The sequence below is a fragment of the Symphalangus syndactylus genome, chromosome 23 (genome assembly GCF_028878055.3).
Source record: "Symphalangus syndactylus isolate Jambi chromosome 23, NHGRI_mSymSyn1-v2.1_pri, whole genome shotgun sequence".
Taxonomy (NCBI): Eukaryota; Metazoa; Chordata; class Mammalia; order Primates; family Hylobatidae; genus Symphalangus; species Symphalangus syndactylus.
In genome coordinates, this window is record NC_072445.2 from 21,363,961 (window position 1) to 21,380,159 (window position 16,199).

Here is a 16,199-nt window from a genome sequence, read left to right on the forward strand (position 1 = left end):
AGACTCCGTCTCAAAAAAAAAAAAACAAAACAAAAAAAAACAAATATTTTAAACGGAATTATTTGTACCATTTCCCCCTCTTACATACTATTCTTCATACTGTAAATAGAAATTCAAGAAATTATTATATATAAACCATGTTAATGTTTGCCTTGGACTTAATCTGGAAAGTTACATTCTCATTTTTTCCCTTTAGACTCGAGTTAATACATTTTGTTTCGGCTAAGGTATTTCAGATTGGTCACTACTGTAGAAATAAGGTAAACCAGGTATCAGGAAAGTTGAGTGCCAGAGCTGGGCTTCTGGGATATCTCCTGCTCTTGCTCCTTGGACCCAGCACGATTTGCCTGCTGTGTCACTCTCATCTGTGGCTTCAAGGAGTCTAGCCATCCTTGAGAGAATTTCCCATGTAAGCCTGATGTTTATTAAGTTAGAAGAAATTGTAAACACATTAGCCCTCATTTTCTTGCAGTTCTTATTCTTAAACCCCTTCATCTAGGCCTGAAGGTGGAAATGACATTTTTTAGATTAACAAAACTGTTAGGAAAAATGTGACCATTATAAAATATCGGGTTATTTTCAGTTCATTTCTATCATTGTGGTATGTCTGAAAGAATGAGTAAAGAGAGAAGTTCTTAAGTGTTTTTTTCCACTGTACTTCGCTTGGCTCTCATTTACATTCCTGGATAGAAAAAAGGAAAGGAGTAGGATGCCATTGACAGTGAATTTATATAACTTCCCCCACCCCATTTCTACTTTTGCCTTCTCTAAATGCAGGAGGAATAGTTTAAATAGGAAGTTCCTTTGTCCAAAATGTAGAGAGCAATTGTGTAACAAAAAGCATAGTTGAGGAGAGAAGTTTAGAAACTTTCAAAGTAGTCCTGCTATATCTGTCATTTTTGTTTTCCTTGCTGATTTTGATCTATTGACACTTAGATGATATGTATTGATTTCATATTAAGGACATTTTTTCTTGTTGGTCATTTTACTTTGAACTTAAGCGCTTTAGTGAATATCCAATTTAATTTAATCACAATAAAAAGGAAAATCAAATGACTTTAAGTAGTTTTTCCTGGATATTCCTTATATATTATTACTTATATTAAAAAAAAATACTTCAGGAGTATGGTAGGCCATTTTGTTAGGTTAAAATCTAAATCAATCATTTCTAGACTATTTTTTAAAATGTAAGCCTAAAATTAGTCAGAGCTAAAATAGTTGGCAGTATATACCAGATAAACACTTAATTCTTATTTTCCTTATTCCTTAGTAATACCACTTTTTAATATTGTCTGATTATGCTTCTGTAAAGTAGGAGGTACTAATTTTATATACTTCTGGAAATCCTGAATGTTAAATTAAAAATAATTAAAGATATTCCTTAGATTTTAATTAGCTTAAGCAGAATTATTACTGTGTTTAGGAATTTGGTGCTTAGGTAACCTGCCTGTTTCATTTGAGAAATGAAATGAAGTTCTTGACTTCTCACCTGCTTTTTATTATTCTTTGCGACCTTTGAGTCTATGGAATACAAGTAAATTGCTTTCTATTTTCAAATCATGATAATGGCCACAGCCATGATTAGATAGCCAGACTATTATATGGACATATTACAACATGAAGGAGTGGTTTGTGAATTTTGTTGATTATCTTTTTAGTTGTTTGTTTTGGTTAATACAATCAAAATTATGTATCTTTGATTACCTTAATAGATGAAGAGTAGATATACCCTTTTAGCTTCCCCCACCATTTGCATATATATTTCAGTTTTTATCCTCTTGTTGTACTACCTACTCTTTATCTATGAAGCAAAACCAATCAGTATAGCACATTCTTATCTATATGGAGATTATCCATATTATATTTTTTCTTGGCAAGTTTTGTGTTGACGTTACCTATTGTGCAGGTGGCTTCCCTCATTTGAATTATGAAATTCAGAGTTTTTCAGAGTTTGCTTTGACTATACATGATTGCTTTCCAAGTGAGGACTCTTTTTTACTACATCTCCTGAAGTTATTTTCCAAGTCAGGAAAGGAAGTGATGTTGGTAGGAAATAAATACTACAATGTTAATATGTATGCTGTTTCCTGGCTCTTTCGGTAAAAGTGAATGAAGGGCAGAGGAAGGAATAAACACCGGAAGGCTTACTAATAATACCTTAGGTACTAGGTAAAGTTTGCTATATTAGATAAAATTTGCTATTGAAATTGATAGCCAAAGAGTAGTCTGGTAGAGGCACTATGTTTCCAGAAACTAGGGAAAAGAGTAGGTTGGTGAGAGTATATGTGTGTGTTTCCAGTAGTAAGGGATTGTAGCTCGGAGGAGTTCCAGAGAAGAAGATGGTGGACCTCACATAACCTTACCTTATTTGTAATTTTGCCTAGACCCTTGAAGTCTAAGCAAAATTGTACTTGTGGTAACATCTCAGTTGGCACTATGTATTTGGAAGGCTGTAAACCTGAGTTTTTTCTATTCATTGTAGACTATAAGATTTTTTAAGTTGCTTTCCCCCTTTTATTTGTATCTTTTGTCCTCAGACGATTTATTATATCTAATATTCTTAGACATGATTATGTCCCAGAGAAAATTGAAGGTTCCTAAAATGGTTCTAGATCTTGAGCAGTGAATTCATATATTAACATTGTTTTACAGCAAGTGAACACAATGGAACCAGGATTTGTATACAGTTTGTCTGTGTCCTGAACCTGTCTTCTATCACATTTCGTCAGATTGGAGTTACTTTCAAGAGGAACAGGATTTGAATACTAAGTCAAGTGCTTGGTCTCCTGTACTAGAAGCAACAGTAGCTCTCAGAAGTGTGAATTTTATTTTTTCAATGTAGATAGCTTATGAGGCAGACAGGAGAGTCCAAAATGAGCAAGTACTCTTTGGCATGTTGAGGTTGTAACTACTGGTCTGTTATGTAGATTTTGTTTTTATTAGTATGAAAAATACTTAGTGCAGTCTGAAAACTGAGGTTGATGGGTGTTATTAATAGCAAATCAAAGTACTTTTCTTATGTGCATTACCAATAAAAACGGAAATATTTTTGTATCTTTCATGTTTTGTACTTAGTAATTTTTCAAAATTCTCTACCCACTTAACTGTCTTTCCAAAATAAAAGACTTCCCCCACCCCGATTGAAAAATATGTATTGTTCTTTTAAAAAAAGAAACAGTTTTTTTGAACAGATACACGAAGAGGTCATGTTCATCAGAAATCCTATGTGTGGTAGACATAAATGCCTGGAGAAGTCTGTGAAGGTGTGCTCCTACACTCATTGAAGAAGTATACCTGTTCTTGCTGCTCTTGGGCTGTCTCTCTTCCTACCTCCCATGGATCAATTGAAAGTATAATGTTGAGACAGGTATACAAAGAACTAGGCTGTAAATTTCTTATATCCAAGAGACCAAAGTGATTCCAATAGGAGCAAAGAGGCATTAGAAGGAGATCAAGAATTTGGTGAAAGAAAGGGAAGGGAGAATTATAATGTAGAGAGTAAAAGGGAGTGTGAAAACAAGGTGCACTTCTCTTTCAGTCCTTTCCTGAAGGAGGTAAGTTTCATATAAAGTAGATTCTTATTTCCTGTGGACACTGCACCATAATGAATGAATTGATATGCTAGCTTGAAGAGGCTGCCCAGTAGAAGAAAGGGATAGCATCTGGTATGTGGTGATTTGGTATGGGACATGGAAGTAACTATATTGTCAGCTGTGCCAGGAAGCTGCTTGGAGTACATTGAGTGATACCTGCAGATTAGTTGTTTGTCCCCAACCAGAGAAAGTACTAGATACTGCTTGTGCCAGTGGCCCTGCCCTGGATTTCATTATTTTTGAAAGTGACAAGGTTTAGTTTTCTACCCAGAGTTACATGGGAGTTCAGAGTCAAGAAAATTGGGTTCACTAGTAAAAATCAAGTCGTCGTCTTTACCTACATTTGTTTTTTAGTTCATACCTGTAAATATATATTTATGTCATATTGTTGGCTAAGAAGCTTCTGGGTAGCATGTATTTTTAATAAAAACATGTTTTATATATGTGGTGTTGTAAAATTGGTTTGTTTTATTCAATAGTGTGATTCAGATATCATTTCTAATATAGATATATCATTCTTTAATGACTACAGTATTTTATCAAATGCATGTACTGTAGTTTAAATAGTTCACAACTAATGGCTGTTTGAGCTTCCAATCTACTACTTCTTTTGGGGGATGAGACAGTCTCTCTCTGTCACCCATGCGGGAGCGCAGTGGTGTGATCTTGGCTCACTGCAACCTCTGCCTCTTGGGTTCAAGTGATTCTCATACCTCATCCTCCCAAGGAGCTGGGGTTACAGGTGTGTGCCACCACGCCTGGCTAATTTTTGTATTTTTAGTAGAGAGGTGGTTTTGCCATGTTCGCCAGACTTGTGTTGAACTCCTGACCTCAAGTGATCTGCCAGCCTCAGCCTCCCAAAGTGCTGGGATTATAGGCATGAACCACCGCACCCAGCCGGTTCATTTATTATATACGGAACTTACATATTTGGTTGGGTTTATTTCTGGATTAGAGTGTTGTACAACTGTCTCATGTTTTTACCAGTTGTAAATAGTAGTTTATTAAGTATTTCAGTGCCTACTTGGTGCTACTGTTTTAGGCAGTGGAAATACAATAAAACATAATCCCTTCTGTCCTGGAACATAACATTTTAGTGATGTACCTACTGATTTTTTAGTCACAAAAAGGGTCACAAGTTTAGAGGTAAGTCTCTTGATGGCAGAGGCAAAGGATGTCTCCCCATCTTTTTTTTGTGCCGGAATAGGGAATCTAGGAGAGATCACAGAGATTTTTTCGCATCTTTTGCCCATTTAAAAAATCAGGCTGTTTGCTTTTTTATTGTTGACTTTTAAAATTTCTTTGTATATCTCAAATAACATTCTTAGGCATCTTTTGCAAATATTTTCTCCCATTGTGTGGCTTATCTTCTTACTCTCTTGATACGTTTGCTTTCTTAGTGCATGGCAACATCTGAGCAGTTGCCCAAGTCAGGAACTTGGACATCATCTTTGACTCTTTCTTCTTAGGTTGTATCTACTGAATTATCTAGATTCTGCCTCTTGAATATTTTCTGACTCTTTCAGCGTTTCTCCCCTTTGTCATGATTATAACTTAGGGCACATTCTGCTCTCACCTGGTATATTTAACTCTAGTACTGCCCCTCCTCCCACTTATTCCACTATGGCAGCATCTCATCTTCTATTAGGTCCTCACATGAATTCATTTTGTTCAGTGTCGTTTTGTTGTAATGTTGATGAAAAAAATTGGTTCCAGCTGGGGCCACTGTCTGTGGAGTCTGCATATTCTCATGTCTGCATGGGTTTTCTCTGGGTACTCCAGTTTCCTCCCACATCCCCAAGATGCGTACTTGAGGTTCATTGGTGTATCTGCATCATTCCTAGTCTGAGTGTGCCTTGCGATGGCACACTGTCCAGGGATGGTTCCTGCCTGGCACCCTGAACTGGTGGGGATAGGCTCTGGCCACTGGAAACCCTGAACTGGAATAGGTGCGTAAATAGTTATCTTACTTGTTTTTATTAATTTTACTAAATGTATGTATAACTCACATTTATTTCAGTGTTTATTATTAGAAGTGTTTTGATCTTTATTTATAGGTTTGGTGATGTTTTTGTGACCCAGAGGTATGCCACAGAAATTTAACTCTTGTTTATGTCAACTAGCCTATGCTAAAATTGGTTTCCTTGTACATTGTTTTGCTTAAAGTCACAATTTCCAAGAAGTTATCAAAGACTTTAAGTGGGAATTTACTGTATTTCAGATTGCCTACCCAGACTCAGCTTTATATCAGCTGTCTGCTCACCTTGCTATTCTTGAATTTTACCACCCTCATCATCTTTCCCTTCCTTCCATGCTCCAGGAAAATTTAGTGTTGTCTTCATTCCTCAGAAGCTCTGTGCTTTCCATTGCCTTCCAGCCTGCTCATATGCTATTTTTTCCTGTTAAGACACTTTTCCTGGGAAACAAGCCAAGATGGCCGAATAGGAACAGCTCTGGTCTACAGCTCCCAGCGTGAGCAATGCAGAAGACGGGTGATTTCTGCATTTCCATCTGAGGTACCAGGTTCATCTCCCTAGGGAGTGCCAAACAGTGGGTGCAGGACAGTCGGTTTAGCGCACCGTGCACGAGCCAAGCCGAAGCAGGGCGAGGCATTGTTTCATTCGGGAAGCGCAAGGGGTCAGGGAGTTCCCTTTCCTAGTCAAAGAAAGGGGTGACAGATGGCACCTGGAAAATCGGGTCACTCCCACCCTAATACTGTGCTTTTCCAACGGGCTTGGAAAACGGCACACCAGGAGATTGTGTCCTGCACCTAGCTTGGAGGGTCCTACACCCACGGAGTCTCGCTGATTGCTAGCATGGCAGTCTGAGATCAAACTGCAAGGCGGCAGCGAGGCTGTGGGAGGGGCGCCCGCCTTTGCCTAGGCTTGCTTAGGTAGACAAAGCAGCCAGGAAGCTCCAACTGGGTGCAGCCCACCACAGCTCAAGGAGGCCTGCCTGCCTCTGTAGGCTCCACCTCTGGGGGCAGGGCACAGACAAACAAAAAGTCAGCAGTAACCTCTGCAGACTTAAATGTCCCTGTCCGACAGCTTTGAAGAGATTAGTGGTTCTCCCAGCACGCAGCTGGAGATCTGAGAACAGGCAGACTGCCTCCTAAAGCGGGTCCCTGACACCCGAGCAGTCTAACTGGGAGACACCCCCTGGTAGGGACAGACTGACACCTCACTCGGCCAGGTACTCCTCTGAGACAAAACTTCCAGAGGAACGATCAGACAGCTGAATTTGTGGTTCACGAAAATCCGCTGTTCTGCAGCCACTGCTGCTGACACCCAGGCAAACAGGGTCTGGAGTGGACCTCTAGCAAACTCCAACAGACCTGCAGCTGAGGGTCCTGGCTGTTAGAAGGAAAACTAACAAACAGAAAGGACACCCACACCAAAAACCCATCTGTACATGACCATCATCAAAGACCAAAAGTAGAAAAAACTACAAAGATGGGGAGAAAACAGAGCAGAAAAACTGGAAACTCTAAAAAGCAGAGCACCTCTCCTCCTCCAAAGGAACGCAGTTCCTCACCAGCAACGGAACAAAGCTGGACAGAGAATAACTTTGACGAGTTGAGAGAAGAAGGCTTCAGACGATCAAACTACTCTGAGCTACAGGAGGAAATGCAAACCAATGGCAAAGAAGTTAAAAACTTTGAAAAAAAATTAGACGAATGTATAACTAAAATGACCAATGCAGAGAAGTGCTTAAAGGAGCTGATGGAGCTGAAAGCCAAGTTTCGAGAACTATGTGAAGAATACAGAAGCCACAGAAGCCTCAGCAGCCGACGCGATCAACTGGAAGAAAGGGTATCAGTGAGGGAAGATGAAGTGAATGAAATGAAGTGAGAAGGGAAGTTTAGAGAAAAAAGAATAAAAAGAAACGAACAAAGCCTCCAAGAAATATGGGACTATGTGAAAAGACCAAAGCTACGTCTGATTGGTGTACCTGAAAGATGGGGAGAATGGAACCAAGTTGGAAAACACTCTGCAAGATATTATCCAGGAGAACTTCCCCAATCTAGCAAGGCAGGCCAACGTTCAGATTCAGGAAATACTGAGAACGCCACAACGATACTCCTCGAGAAGAGCAACTCCAAGACATAATTGACATAATCTGACATAATTGTCAGATTCACCAAAGTTGAAATGAAGGAAAAAATGTTAAGGGTGGCCAGAGAGAAAGGTCGGGTTACCCACAAAGGGAAGCCCATCAGACTAACAGCTGATCTCTCGTCAGAAACTCTACAAGCCAGAAGAGAATGGGGGCCAATATTCAACATTCTTAAAGAAAAGAATTTTCAACCCAGAATTTCATATCCAGCCAAACTAAGCTTCGTAAGTGAAGGAGAAATAAACTTCTTTACAGACAAGCAAATGCTGAGAGATTTTGTCACCACCAGGCCTGCCCTAAAAGAGCTCCTGAAGGAAGCACTAAACATGGAAAGGAAAAACCGGTACCAGCCACTGCAAAAATGTGCCAAATTCTAAAGACCATCGAGGCTAGGAAGAAACTGCATCAACTAACGAGCAAAATAACCAGCTAACATCATAATGACAGGATCAAATTCACACATAATATTAACTTTAAATGTAAACGGGCTAAATGCTCCAATTAAAAGACACAGACTGGCAAATTGGATAAGGAGTCAAGATCCATCAGTGTGCTGTATTCAGGAAACCCATCTCATGTGCAGAGACACACATAGGCTCAAAATAAAGGGATGGAGGAAGATCTACCAAGCAAATGGAAAACAAAAAAAGGCAGGGGTTGCAATCCTAGTCTCTGATAAAATAGACTTTAAACCAACAAAGATCAAAAGAGACAAAGAAGGCCATTACATAATGGTAAAGGGATCAATTCAACAAGAAGAGCTAACTATCCTAAATATATATGCACCCAATACAGGAGCACCCAGATTCATAAAGCAAGTCCTGAGTGACCTACAAAGAGACTTGGACTCCCACACAATAATAATGGGAGATTTTAACACCCCACTGTCAACACTAGACAGATCAAGGAGACAGAAAGTTAACAAGGATACTGAGGAATTGAACTCAGCTCTGCACCAACCGGACCTAATAGACATCTACAGAACTCACCACCCCAAATGAACAGAATATACATTTTTTTCAGCACCACACCACACCTATTCCAAAATTGACCACATAGTTGGAAGTAAAGCTCTCCTCAGCAAATGCAAAAGAACAGAAATGATAACAAACTGTCTCTCAGACCACAGTGCAATCAAACTAGAACTCAGGATTAAGAAACTCACTCAAAACCACTCAACTACATGGAAACTGAACAACCTGCTCCTGAATGACTACTGGGTACATAACGAAATGAAGGCAGAAATAAAGATGTTCTTTGAAACCAACGAGAACAAAGACACAACATACCAGAATCTCTGGGACACATTCAAAGCAGTGTGTAGAGGGAAATTTATAGCACTAGATGCCCACAAGAGAAATCAGGAAAGATCCAAAATTGACACCCTAACATCACAATTAAAAGAACTAGAAAAGCAAGAGCAAACACATTCAAAAGCTAGCAGAAGGCAAGAAATAACTAAAATCAGAGCAGAACTAAATGAAATAGAGACACAAAAAACCCTTCAAAAAATTAATGAATCCAGGAGCTGGTTATTTGAAAAGATCAACAAAATTGATAGACTGCTAGCAAGACTAATAAAGAAGAAAAGAGAGAAGAATCAAATAGACGCAATAAAAAATGATAAAGGGGATATCACCACCGATCCCACAGAAATACAATCTACCATCAGAGAAAACTACAAATACCTCTATGCAAATAAACTAGAAAATCTTGAAGAAATGGATAAATTTCTCGACAAATACACCCTCCCAAGACTAAACCAGGAAGAAGTTGAATCTCTGAATAGACCATACAGGCTGTGAAATTGTGGCAATAATCAATAGCTTACCAACCAAAAAGAGTCCAGGACCTGATGGATTCACAGCCGAATTCTACCAGAGGTACAAGGTGGAACTGGTACCATTCCTTCTGAAACTATTCCAATCAATAGAAAAAGAGTGAATCTTCCCTAACACATTTTGTGAGGCCAGCATCATCCTGATACCAAAGCCTGGCAGAGACACAACCAAAAAGGAGAATTTCAGACCAATATCCTTGATGAACATTGATGCAAAAATCCTCAATAAAATACTGGCAAACCGAATCCAGCAGCACATCAAAAAGCTTATCCACCATGATCAAGTGGGCTTCATCCCTGGGATGCAAGGCTGGTTGAACATATGCAAATCAATAAATGTAATCCAGCATATAAACAGAACCAAAGACAAAAACCACATGATTATCTCAATAGATGCAGAAAAGGCCTTTGACAAAATTCAACAATCCTTCATGCTAAAAACTCTCAATAAATTAGGTATTGATGGGACATATCTCAAAATAATAAGAGCTATCTGTGACAAACCCACAGCCAATATCATACTGAATGGGCAAAAACTGGAAGCATTCCCTTTGAAAACTGGCACAAGACAGGGATGCCCTCTCTCACCACTCCTATGCAACATAGTGTTGGAAGTTCTGGCCAGGGCAATCAGGCAGGAGAAGGAAATAAAGGGTATTCAATTAGAAAAAGAGGAAGTCAAATTGTCCCTGTTTGCAGATGACATGATTGTATATCTAGAAAACCCTATTGTCTCAGCCCAAAATCTCCTTAAGCTCATAAGCAACTTCAGCAAAGTCTCAGGATACAAAATCAGTGTACAAAAATCACAAGCATTCTTGTACACCAATAACAGACAAACAGAGAGCCAAATCATGAGTGAACTCCCATTCATAATTGCTTCAAAGAGAATAAAATACCTAGGAATCCAACTTACAAGGGACGTGAAGGACCTCTTCAAGGAGAACTACAAACCACTGTTGAGTGAAATAAAAGAGGATACAAACAAATGGAAGAACATTCCATGCTCATGGGTTGGAAGAATCAATATCGTGAAAATGGCCATACTGCCCAAGGTAATTTATAGATTCGATGCCATCTCCATCCAGCTACCAATGACTTTCTTCACAGAATTGGAAAAAACTACTTTAAAGTTCATATGGAACCAAAAAAGAGCCCGCATCGCCAAGTCAATCCTAAGCCAAAAGAACAAAGCTGGAGGCGTCACGCTACCTGACTTCAAACTATACTACAAGGCTTCAGTAACCAAAACAGCATGGTACTGGTATCACAACAGAGACATAGATCAGTGGAACAGAACAGAGCCCTCAGAAATAATGCCTCATATCTACAACTATCTGATCTTCGACAAACCTGACCAAAAACAAGCAATGGGATAAGGATTCCCTATTTAATAAATAGTGCTGGGAAAACTGGCTAGCCATATGTAGGAAGCTGAAACTGGATCTCTTCCTTACACCTTATACAAAAATTAATTCAAGATGGATTAAAGACTTACATGTTAGACCTAAAACCATAAAAACCCTAGAAGAAAACCTAGGCAATACCATTCAGGACATAGGCATGGGCAAGGACTTCATGTCTAAAACACCAAAAGCAATGGCAACAAAATCCAGAATTGACAAATGGGATCTAACTAAACTAAAGAGCTTTTGCACAGCAAAAGAAACTACCATCAGAGTGAACAGGCAACCTACAAAATAGGAGAAAATTTTCGCAACCTACTCATCTGACAAAGGGCTAATATCCAGAATCTACCATGAACTCAAACAAATTTATGAGAAAAAAACAACCCCATCAAAAAGTGGGCAAGTGACATGAACAGACGCTTCTCAAAAGAAGACATTTATGCAGCCAAAAAACACGTGCAAAAATGCTCATCATCACTGGCCATCAGAGAAATGCAAATCAAAACCACAATGAGATACCATCTCACACCAGTTAGAATGGCCATCATTAAAAAGTCAGGAAACAACAGGTGCTGGAGAGGATGTGGAGAAATAGGAACACTTTTACACTGTTGGTGGTACTGTAAACTAGTTCAACCATTGTGGAAGTCAGTGTGGCAGTTCCTCAGGGATCTAGAGCTAGAAATACCATTTGACCCAGCCATCCCATTACTGGGTATATACCCAAAGGATTATAAATCCTGCTGCTATAAAGACACATGCACACGTATGTTTATAGTGGCACTATTCACAATAGCAAAGACTTGGAACCAACCCAAATGTCCAACAAAGATAGACTGCATTAAGAAAATGTGGCACATCTATACCATGGAATACTATGCAGCCATAAAAAATGATGAGTTCATGTCCTTTGTAGGGACATGGATGAAACTGGAAACCATCATTCTCAGTGAACTATCGCAAGGACAAAAAACCAAACACCGCATGTTCTCACTCATAGGTGGGAATTGAACAATGAGAACACATGGACACAGGAAGGGGAACATCACACACCGGAGACTGTTGTGGGGTGGGGGGAGGGGGGAGGGACAGCATTAGGAGATATACCTAATGCTAAATGAGGAGTTAATGGGTGCAGCACACCAACATGGCACATGGATACATATGTAACAAACCTGCACATTGTACACATGTACCCTAAAACTTAAAGTATAATAATAATAATAATAAAAAGAAAATATTTAGTGAGCACTTATATATCGGGCACTATTCTAAGCAGTTTATATGACTTAAACTCATTTACTTCTCCTAACAACCTTAAGAAGTAATGACTTGTTAAATCCTATTTTACATTTCTTTAGTATATAATATTTATATGAATTTGTTCTGCATGAAAAAGGAAGAAAAGGAAATGTAATTTCATATGTAATAAATTGGCTTTTAATTTTTATTGTTAAAAAAAAAAAAGACACTCTTCCTATTGCCTTCTCTGTACCTTGCTAACTCTCATTTATTCTTTCTGTCTCAGTAGAGATGTCACTTTCTCCGAGAAGTCATCCCAATTTGCCTTAACACCACTGAATTTATGTTAGCTACACTTCCTCTGTTAGGCATTTGGTGTTTTCTATTGATAGCATTTATTATGAAAAATTTTTTAAATGACCTGTATTGAAGTATAATTTATGTACAATAAATGGCATCCATTTAAAATGTAAAATTCAGTAAGTTTTTAAACAATTGTATACAACCATGAAACCACTGGCACAATGAAGATGCAGGGGCTCTATGTGTTTATCAAGAACTCTTGTGCCACTTTACTGTCCATCTCTCTTTCTGTGATCCTACCCTGACAAAATCATTTATCTGCTTTTTAATCTATACGTTAGTTTGTATTTTCTAAGATTTTTAATGTACCATGTATATTTTGTGTCTGGCTTCTTTCAATCCGAATTAGAAATTCATGGATTTTTTGTGTATCAATAACTTCTTCATTTTTATTGCTGAGTAGTATTCCAATTGTTTATTCATTTACTTGTTGATGGATGTTTGGATTGTTTTCAGTTTTTGGATATTTATTACACTGAATTTTAACTGCCTGGTTATTTTCTGTATTCTTTTGTAAAGTGTACAGTACTGTGAGAACAAAAGACAGTCTCTCTTGTTAACATTTGTATGCCTAGCTGCTGCCTGGTACTAGCAGGTGCTCAATAAGTGTTTTTGGAAATGCTAAAGAGCAGAAAGGTGATATTATTTCAAGTAGTACAAATATGAATTTACTTTAGTGTCTATTGAACCAGGAATTTCATTAAGGAATAGTATTCATTCAGTGTCTTATTTAGGTTGATACTTGTGGACATATATTGCCAGAACTTATTTACAAGGTAATAGCTTTTATACTTTTTTAACATATAACTGAATGTTATTTTAAAATTTGTGGGTTTTGGCTGGGCAAAACTAGTACCAGCACCCTGGGAGGCCAAGAAGGGAGGCTCACTTGAGCCCGGGAGTTGAAGACCAGCCTGGACAACATAGCAAGATGCTATCTCTACCAAAAAAAAATGTGTTTTTTGATATCATACTAAGATAATCAGCTTTTAAGAGTAAAAAATTTCTTTAAGAATTCTCATTTTCAGTTCCTATGCCAGAGATTCCGAAACTTTCTTGGTTTACACAACACCATTATTGTCTCAGTCCTTATTTCATGATGCCCCTGCACCAAAAGAAAGACCTAAGATTTGTTCTTACTTTTGGATTCAAGTAACTTAATAAATGTTTATATATTAACAATTTAGCCATTTAAAAAATAATACACAGAAACGGAAAGAAAAAACATTTATTCTTAATCAGAATTATTACTAATGAAATGTGTACACCTTTTGGGCACTGCACTGTTGCGGGAAACCGAGGACTGGAGAGATGATATGAGGGGAAACAGGAGGATTGTTTATTTAAGGTATGTACTGGCTCAGCTTTTTGAATATGAATCCACTGAGACAGTGCGTACCTTAAATAAACAGTCGTCCTGTTCTCCATATTGGTCTCTCTGATCCTCAGTTTCCTGCAACAGCACAACTCTCAAATTTTGGAAATGATAGGTTACCAGTATTCTTCTTTCCTGTTCCACAATGATTTTTTAAAAAATATAGCTAGTAATAATTATAGTACATAATAGTTATTTTGCACTGTATTAAAAAACTAGCAAATTATCAGTTCTCAAGTATTTGAAGTATGTTTTATAAGAATCCTTTTCGGCCGGGCGTGGTGGCTCATGCTTGTAATCCCAGCACTTTGGGAGGTCGAGGCAGGTGGATCATCTGAGGTCAGGAGTTTGTGACCAGCCTGGCCAATGTGGTGAAACTCCGTCTCTACTAAAAATACAAAAATTAGCCAGGTGTGGTGGTGCATGCCTGTAGTCCCAGCTACTCGGGAGGCTGAGGCAGGAGAATTGCTTCAACCCGGGAGGCGGAGGATGCAGTGACCAGAGATCGCGCCAGTGTACTCCAACCTGGGCAACAGAGTGAGACTCCTTCTCAAAAAAAAAAAAAAAAAAAAAAAAAAAAAAAACCCTTTTCACAAGATACTTTTAAAACAATCTGTAATACTTTTGTAATCATAAGAATTTATAAACTTGAAATAGAAGTATTCTATTGTGAAGGTTAAGAAAAGTATACTCGGTTGGCCACCGAGGCTCACTACCATAATCCCAGTACTTTGGGAGGCAAGGTGGAAGGATTGCTCGAGGCCGGAAGGTGGAGGCTGCAGTGAGCCACAATCACGCCACTGCACTCCAACCTGAGTAACAGAGGGAGACCTTGTCTGAAGAAAAAAAAAAGTATATATATATGTGTGTGTATATATATGTATATATATATATATACACACACACACAAACACACATATATATAATACTTGCTATGTCAAGTTAAAATTGTTAATTTTAATATGAAATGTGTGAAATAGGTATCCAGTTTCATTCCCTATTAAATATGGAACGTTTTTCATGCACAATGTATTTTAAGATTCCAACTTTCCTCATTTTTTTCTGTTTTAAATCAAGTTTGTCTGTTTATGGATTTCCTATTTTGTTTCATTTATCAGTATGTCTGTCTTTATGCCAGTAGCACGTTGTCTAATTGTATCGTTATAGTTTTCCTTTGTATTTTCGTTAACAAAAACTCCCTCCGCTTTCTTTTCCTTGAAGTATTTTCACTGTTCTTAGCCTTTTGTTCTGTATAAATTTAGAAACAGCTTATTAAATTGCTACTCCAAATTTTTTGTATACTTGAATTGCATTGATATATTACATCAATTTTAAGGGAGAACTGATATTTTTATGATACTGAGTTTTCAGTTACTGAATATGGCATAACTTTGTTTTTGTCTTCATGTCTTTCAGTAAAATTTTATACTTTTCCATGATGGTTCATGTCTTATTTTATAGCCATGACTTAGATCAGGGGCCATCAAACTACCAGCCCACAGGACAAGTCTGAATACCACCTGTTTTTGTAAGACCCATGAGCTAAGAATGCTAAGAATTTTGTAAGTGGTTGGAAAAAATCAAAAGGATAATATGACATATAAAATTATTTGAAATTAAAATTTTAGTGTCTATAAAGTTTTATTAGAACATAGTTATACTCATTCATTTAAATATATGACTGCATTTATACCACACGTAGCAGTGTTGATGGTTGCAACAGAAAGTGTATGGTCTGCAAATTGTAAAATATTTACTATCTGGCACTTTATAGAAAGTTTGTTTACCCCTGACTTTGAATTATTGTTTGTCTTTGTATCTCAGTGTTTCTTTGTAGTTGGGGTGGGTGGTGGGGGTGGGGTTTGAGCCTCTCTTTCCTTTATCTTCATCTCCAGGTCTGATAAAACTTAAACTCATGAGTCACTGTTACCAAAATGTGTTTTATTCTTCAGATATATTTGAGCAGAGCAAAGGTTGAAAACTATTGATATTATGATTTATATAATAATTACTGTAGCTATTTTTGGTATTTTACATTTGAGGATTTAATATAAAAAATTTAACTTGCATCTTTATTTATTTCCCCTTTTGCAGGAAATTAAAAGAGAGACGGAATTCAAGGATGACAGTTTGCCCATCAAACGGGAAAGGCATGGGAATGTAGCAAGTCTCGTACAACGAATAAGCACCTATGGACTTCCAGCTGGAGGAATTCAGCCACATCCACAAACCAAGAACATTAAGAAGAGTATGTAAATAAT

General features: G+C 37.9%; 1 protein-coding gene across 2 annotated transcripts in view; it reads left to right on the forward strand.

The window, feature by feature from the left end:
• CD2AP (CD2 associated protein) overlaps positions 1-16,199 on the forward strand; it is a 163,115-nt gene that overhangs the window by 45,840 nt on the left and 101,076 nt on the right. For both annotated transcript variants that reach the window (XM_055264843.2, XM_055264844.2), the window contains exon 3: positions 16,033-16,186. In XM_055264843.2, the coding sequence (XP_055120818.1) occupies positions 16,033-16,186 (154 nt within the window). The remainder of the gene's footprint in view (positions 1-16,032; positions 16,187-16,199) is intronic.